Raw genomic sequence first — 7,887 nt, 5'->3', positions numbered from 1 at the left:
TCGCTCCATCTTACTTCTCAGGTGGATGCGACGGTCAGGAGCACCTGCTATCAGCTATGGCTGATACGCCAGCTGCATCCCTACCTAGGACAGAGGGACCTTGAAACTGTAGTACACACTCTGGTAACCTCTCGATTGGATTTCTGTAACGCGCTCTACATGGGGCAACCCTTGTACCATACCCGGAAGCTGCAATTAGTGCAGAATATGGCAGCTCGACTGGTCACCAGTACTTCCAGGGCCAGTCACATAACACCTGTGCCTAAAGACCTTCATTGGCTGCCTATTTGCTTCCGGGCGCAATACAAGGTGTTGGTTATTACCTATAAAGCCCTAAATGGCTTGGGCCCAGGGTACTTGGAGGACCGCCTCTCTCCGTACAATCCGCCCCGCACACTCAGATCAACTGGGCCGCAATTATTAAGAGTTCTAGAGGTCAGATTAGTTACTACCACCAGGAGGGCCTTTACCACCTCGGCCCCCAACCTCTGGAACTCGCTGCCCACCGAGCTCTGCTCGGCCACCTCCCTGGCCCAATTTAAGAAGGGTTTAAGACATATCTTTTCGAGCGGGCCTACCCCTGATTCTACCCCCCAGCATACTCTCTCTCCCCTCCTTCGTCAGCTGGTTGAGCTGGCATGAGTTTGCTTGTTTTTATTGTAATGTTTTTAATGTATTTTAGTATGTCTGATTGTATGGATTGCTTGTTGTACACCGCCCTGATTTCTAGAAGGGCGGTATAGAAATAAATTATTATTATTATTATAAGAAGAAGAGTCTCCTCCTCAGGCGAGGCGGGCGTCCTGCCACTCTCCCTCCTCTATCCCGACATGCCTTGCGGGTGTCCTCTCTCAGCCTCCCTCCTCTCTCCCGACATGCCTTGCGGGTGTCCTCTCTCAGCCTCCCTCCTCTGTCCCGACATGCCTTGCGTCTCTGGGGCCACGTTCCCTGAACGGCGCCTCTCTCGCTCGCTCGCTCTCTGGGGCGCTCTAGCCGCGCGGCCTCTATGGTGATCCGGGAGGAATCATGGCGGCCGTTGAGGTGGCAGCCTAAAGCGGGAGGCCTCTCCGTTGACGGAAGCCGTCCGCCGAGGAAGAGGGAGCCGGCAGGGGCTCATGGCGGCGGGGTCCCGCTCCTTACGCTGACTGCCGCCGGTTTCTCTTGGGCGGGGCTCCTCGGTTGAAGGAGGGAGCCGGGCGAGGGCTGCCTGGGCCCCATTGAGGCGCCTGAGGAGCCAGAGGAGGAGGAGGGATGGCGTCGTGGCTGGGGGGCCTGGGCGCAGGGCTGGGCCAGTCCCTGGTGGGGCAAGTCGGAGGCAGCCTCTCGACCCTGACCGGGCAGATCTCCAGCTTCACCAAGGATATGCTGCTGGAAGGCAGCGAGGAGGGAGCAGGTGAGAGAGAGAGCGAGCGCCGAGAGGGAGCCTCGCCCATCGGGAAGCATTGGGACTCTTGCCCACCGAGAAGCCATACTCGCCCATTGAAGAACATTGGGCAATTCTGAAAGGATACTGACCAGATTAGGAGGAGTAGCTAATCCCCAGGGAGAGGGTCATTCATTGGGGCAAGAGGCTCACACATTGGAAGCCACTTCAGGAGTGAAGCTGGAGGCTTTCAGGGATGGTAGCCATAGTTTTTTGTGGGGCTTTCAGGCTCTAGGGCCATGCTCCCTCAGAAAGTCGTGGAGTCTCCCTCTTTGGAGGTCTTTAAACAGGGGCTGGGTAGCCTTCTGTCAGGGATGCTTTCACGGTGAGTCTTGGGCTGGAGGCCCTTGTGGTCTCTTCCAACTCTACGATTCTGTGATGGGCCCCTAAGTTTTAGTGTTGACTTATACACAAGTCAAATCACAATCTATAATGTTGGCCTCCAAACCTTCTTTCGACTTCTTTCAAGGGTGACTTTTGGTCAAATATATGTGGAAGTTTTCCTTTCCATGGAGAGAATATAGATAGTGGATGAAAAAGTTTATACATGCTTAAAGCATGTTTTAAAATGTATTAAATATGTTTTCAGGGTGGAAACCTGCCCAGGGGCAACGTTGTTGTTGTTGTTGTTGTTGGGTGCCTTCAGGCGGTTTCCCTAACCCCTGTTATGGGGCTTTCTTGGCAAAATCCTTCAGAGGAGGTTTTGCCATGGCCTTCTCCTGAGGCTGAGAGAGTGTGACTTGCCCAAGGCCACCCAGTGGGTTTCATGGCTGAGCTGGGGATCAAATGCTGGTATCCAGAGTTGTAGCCCCACACTCAAACCACTGCGACAGGTTGGCTCTCGGTGGACAACTGCCTGCACTTTATTGTAAATCTTGCTGCTTAATTTCTATAGTGTGGCAGAAGCAAAGCCATGTACCTTTAAAAAACAAGGCATGCACCCCCTCTGTATCTATCATGATAAGCCCCTATATCCCTAAGGAGAGTTGGGAAACTGCAGGCAGCTATGTTGACTTAAAGGCAGACAAGAATAATGTCAATCCACCGCAACAAACCAGTTGTACTAGTTTCCATCTGTACCAGGAGCCGGCCTTTTATGCATCTAATTGGTACTAAACTGCCCCATTCATGACCAGCCACCTCTAAATCAGAGGCTGGAAAATTAGTTTTTTAAAAAAAGCTGTTGTTGTTGTTGTTGTTGTTGTTGTTGTGTGCCTTCAAGTCATTTCCAACTTATGGCAGGGTTTTCTTGGCAGTATTTGTTCAAAGGAGGTTTGCCATGGCCTACCCTTGAGGCTGAGAGAGTGTGACTCAGTGGGTTCCATGGCAGAGCTGGGAAATGAACCCTGGCCTCCAGAGTCCTAATCCAGCACTTGAGGGGTGGCAGCAGGTAAAAGGGACTGATGCAGAGATGGTTGGAGGAGAAGCCAAATCCAGTTCCCAGAAGTTCAGAGGAAATTCTGTCTTGAAAGTGGGGCATCCTCAAATAAGAATGCAAGGGCTTTGGCCATAAATATGACTGGTATTCTAGGGGTGGCTGGAGGAAAGCATAATATGGTGGTGTTTGGCCTTCAAATCATTTCTGACTTACAGCAAACCTAAAGTGAAACTATTAAGGGGTTTTCTTGGAAAGTTTCTTGGGGCGGGGTTGCCATTCCCATCTCCTGAGGTCTGAGAGAGTGTGTCTTGCCTAAGGTCACCCAATGGGGTTCCATGGCTGAGTGGGGATTTAAACCCTGACCTCCAGTGCTCAAACCACTATGCTATGCAGGCTATAAACCACAGCACCACTTTAAACGGAGGGATCTAAATATTCCTGTAGGGTGGGAACAAGATGAGGTCCAAAACTAGACCAGTCATTCTAAAAACAAAGGCAGTTTTGAACCTAAGAGATATTTTTTTGTTGTTGTTATTGTAGTTGTGTGCCTTCAAGTCGTTTCCAACTTTCAGTGACCCTAAGATAAATCTATTGTAGGGGAGGGGGGTTGAGGCTGAGAGGGTATGACTTGCCCAAGGTCACCCAGTGGGTTTCTGTGGCCGAATGGAGACTCAAACCCTGCTCTCCAGAGTCCAAAACGTAAACCACTATGCCATACTGGTTCAAGGAGACACTAACAGCTTATTCTTTAAAAAAAAGTAAGAGTCTTGGACTATGCTGATGTGGCAGATCTGGGTCTTAGTCCTCAATGAACCATGAAACTCATTCGGTAATCATATTCCAGTCACATTCTTCATCTCAGCCTGGCTTACCCTACTAGGTTGTTGGATGACATGAGGAAGAGGAGAGCTATGCACACTAACATTTGGTTTGATAAATAAATAAAATTTCATCTTTAAGGCATTTGAACGAAAACCAAATTCCGCCAGGATAAATTTAAAAACTGAAAAATTATTGTCAAAACACACAGCATGTTAAATGACGGTTGAAAGAGCCAAAACATACAGCAGTTGAGGATCAAAGTATATAAAACACTAAGAAATCTGGTTGAGAGTGAACTTTTTCAGCTGCTCCCAGAAAGGCAGCCAGAGTGGTAAGGCACTATCAGAAGAGATCCCAGTTTTCCTACGATGAGGTAGTTTTATCCCTTGTAGAACAAATGTTTATTGATTAGCCCTTTGGCCATTTCAAAACAACACAAAATAACACTAAAACAAGTATAACACACTATAAAACCCTATAGAAATTCTATAGCAATTAGAAAAGAGCTAAAATGTAATAACACAGAATCTGTCTCACAGACTGGGGAGTTTCACAGCAATGGAGGTGGTTCATGAGCAACTTTTCTCCCAGGGTTTTAAGTGTGTCAGGGGTGGGATACTGTCAGAGATTTGGGGTTGCAGTGACCCCCCCCCCAAGGAACTTGAATGGATGTGCCCCATTATCCCCCCCCCCCACACACACACATTCTCAGTGTTTACCACACCCTTCTAATTTGCCTTTTTTTTTGGGGGGGGGTCCTCTATGTGGCCTCTTTTCCACAGATCACATTTTCCCTACCTCTGCTTACAGGAGTGCACACCCATTGATTTTAATGAGACTTGAGCATAGGTGATTTTTCTCATATGCAGGGGGTGGAACTGATCCCCCGCGTATACAGAGGGTCCACTGCATCTGTGACTGAGCCGTATTGAACTCAGTGGGCTTTACTTCTGAATTAACAGGCATGCTGTTAGACTCCACATATATTCTTCTAGAAATTCATATGCACTCAATTGTTCATACCAGTTCTGCTTGTAATTGCCCTATTCATTTTCAGGCAAGGATCCATTAACAAGGGAGGTGTTCAGGGCTAAGATTTTCACTGTGGTAGCTATTTATTAATTTGGTGAATAGCATGCATGTATTAATTTATAATTGTAGATAATTTGCCAAGAGAAATGCTGAAAGTCCTAGTCTAAAACATCAGGAGTCTACTAAGCTAAAAGCACTGACATAAACTAATGAGTTAACCTGTGCCTCCAGAGAGCACATTCAGGGGGCACCAGTACAGCACCAGTAATAATAATAGGGCAGGCTTTTATTTACTCCTAATTTTACCGACTTTGTACAGCGCTGTGTATAATTACAGCGCTATAGAAATAAAGTTTAATAATAATAATAATAATAATAATAATACACCAATAGAATAGTGAATATAGATGTTAACACCTAGCCCAGGTTCATTCAAGTCCACTTCAAACTGCAGATTTGCACCTATTATGAGCATAGAATTCTAGAGATGAAAGAGACCACAAGGGCATCCAGTCAAATTCCCTGCTGTGCAGGAATACAAAGTCCAAGCACTCTTGTTATCTGTTTAAGACTGTTTAAATAGGTTCTGTTTAAAAACCTCCAAAGAAAGAGAGTCCACCACCCTCTGAGGGAGTGTCTTCCACAGCTGAACAGCACTCTTACCATCAGGAAGTTCTTCCTAATGTTTAGGTGGAATCTCTAATGTTTAGCTTGGATCCATTGCTTTGTGTCCTAGTCAGTGGAGCAGCAGAAACTTGCTCCATCAACAAAAACAAGCTTCATTTATATACTGTTTAATACCACCTAAGCAGTGTTCAAGCGGTTTACAACTGTAAGCTAATTTGCCCCCAACAATCTGAGTATTCATTTTAGCGACCTCGGAAGGATGCAAGCCTGAGTCGAGCTTGAGCCCTTTTGCTGGTCTTGAACTCATAACCTTGTGGTTTTGAGTGAGTGGCTGCAGTACAGGCATTTAACCACTGTGCCACCAGGGCTCCTCCATCCTCAATATGACTTTCCTTCAAATATTTAAACATGGCTATCATATCACCTCTAAACATAGGGTATGGTATCTAGATAAAATATTAAGATTTAGCACTTGACCAAGCTACATAGGAGTCATTGGCAGAAATAGGTCCTTGATGTGTATCCGTGCTTTCTGCTAGAGAAAAGCAGTTCTGCTGACAAAAGGTGTGATACCTGATTTTCACCAGTCTCTTTTATCTTATGCAGTCCTCTCTTGTAACACACAAAAGGCTGCTCTTATGAGGACAGAGTGCCCTCTGAAACTATACAGCAGGAATGGGGAAGTATAGACTTGGGCCAATATGTGGCTCCTGAAGCTCTTAGAGGCCCTAAAACCATATGGACTCTATTAAAAATAAAAGGTAAATTGACATATTCACTTTTATATAGATTGCAGCCCCCCCCCCACTATTCAGCATTGTAAAAAACCCAACCCCCCTGTTTTTCAATACCAGATATGGAATTTGGGGCACTTCTAGTTTTGGAGTGGGAAACTGACTCCAAGCTTTGGGATAATAGCCCATTCCTTCCATACAAGATATAATACAGAGAGGTGTAAGTATGAGAGCAGTAAGTAAAATAGGCTAGCAAAAGCAAAAGCATTTTTCACTCATGCAAGGCTACTGTTTGATAGAATTTGTTGTCTGTGTGACAAAAGCTGATTCTATAAAGCTGATGTAGCCTATTGGCCCCTCCTATTATTTTTGAATTGCATCTCACCAAATTGGGAGTCCTTACAAGGGCTGTTAGGAGTAAGCTGAGAACATGTGGTGTATTGGCACTCGATATGCAGTTGGATCTTCATATCCATGGGGGATCCATTCCAGCCCCCCCCCCCCCCCCCCGGGGCGCAGATAAGAAAAAACATAGGACCTCAAGTCCTGTTGTTCCTAATGGAAGCACAGTGTGCGTGCAGCTGTAGGTACACACTGCCATTGCGGACAGTGGGGCTTGCCATCCGTAGATGCTCAAATCCATGGATGGCAAGCCTGCAGATGGCGACATCCCACTGCATTCTCAGTTAGTAGTGAGCCATGTAAAAACAGTTATATTTTATAGCATTAAATGTACATCTACATGGAACTGTTATCATTCCATTTAAACTGAGCTGTATGTACATCTGAGTAAAATTCATTGGGTGGCAGTACAGTTGGTCTGCCATAGCTACAGTTTCTGCATCCCGATTCCACCATCCACAGCTTTAAAATATTCAAAATACATACATAGAAAATTATCCAAAAGGCAAACCTTGATTTTGCCATTTCATATAAGGGATACTATTTTATTGTGACATTGTATGCAATGGAACTGTGCTGGCCAAATGGCTGTAATAACGTTTGTTGTTGATGCAATGGAACGTGAGCATCTACAGAATTTGGTATGCACTATACTAAATAGTACTTTAAAATGCCCTAAGGATTCTTGCTTCCATTTATATTATCTGTAATGATTTTCAGTTCAGGGCTAATACCTTAAAGACACCTGCTCCCACCTGATCTTGCTAAGCAAGATCAGCCCTCGTTAGTACTTGGATAGGAGACTGCCAAGGAATACCAAGTGCTGTAGGCTATATTTCAGAAGAAGGCACTGGCAAAAGCACCTCTGAGCATTCTTTGCCTAAGAAAACCCTGTAAAATTCATGGGATCACTATAAGTCTACAGGTAACTTGAAGGTGCAGACACACACATGCAATGATTTTCAAGTTTGCTGTAGTGTTGCCAACATTTTGAAATTTGGTACTTAAATGTTGCCGGGAGAGATATTAGTACAGTGGTACCTCGGGATACGAAATACCCAGGTTACGAAATTTTCGGGATACGAAAAAATCCCATAGGGAATCATTGTTCCGGGTTACGAATGTTTTTTCGGGTTACGAAAAAACTTTTGGTGCTTTTTTCGGCTTTTTCGCACGGAATCGCGGCTTTTCCCCATTAGCGCCTATGGCAATTCGGCTTACGAAGGCTTTTCGGGTTACGAAAGCGGCCGCGGAACGAATTACTTTCGTAACCCGAGGCACCACTGTAATAGGCAGTAGAACTCCCAACAACTAATTTACTAAATCTGTGCCCATTTCTAAATTTAATATTAATAATAATACTTATAAATAAATTCTATCTATCTATCTATCTATCTATCTATCTATCTATCTATCTATCTATCTATCTATCACCCGCCTCTCCCCATGGATTGAGGCGGGGAATAACA

The 7,887-nt window shown here is 45.4% G+C and overlaps 1 protein-coding gene across 1 annotated transcript in view; it reads left to right on the top strand.

Annotated features, from left to right (window-relative positions):
- Nucleotides 1-936: 936 nt before the first annotated feature.
- TRIP11 (thyroid hormone receptor interactor 11) overlaps nucleotides 937-7,887 on the top strand; it is a 66,982-nt gene continuing 60,031 nt past the window's right edge. Inside the window, exon 1 of the mRNA XM_042438649.1 lies at nucleotides 937-1,393. Within this exon, the coding sequence (XP_042294583.1) occupies nucleotides 1,252-1,393 (142 nt within the window). The 5' untranslated portion in view covers nucleotides 937-1,251. The remainder of the gene's footprint in view (nucleotides 1,394-7,887) is intronic.

The sequence above is a fragment of the Sceloporus undulatus genome, chromosome 1 (assembly GCF_019175285.1).
Source record: "Sceloporus undulatus isolate JIND9_A2432 ecotype Alabama chromosome 1, SceUnd_v1.1, whole genome shotgun sequence".
NCBI classification, from domain to species: domain Eukaryota; kingdom Metazoa; phylum Chordata; class Lepidosauria; order Squamata; family Phrynosomatidae; genus Sceloporus; species Sceloporus undulatus.
The sequence above is the reverse complement of the archived record's forward strand: the minus strand, read 5'-3'. Positions and strand labels throughout refer to the sequence as shown.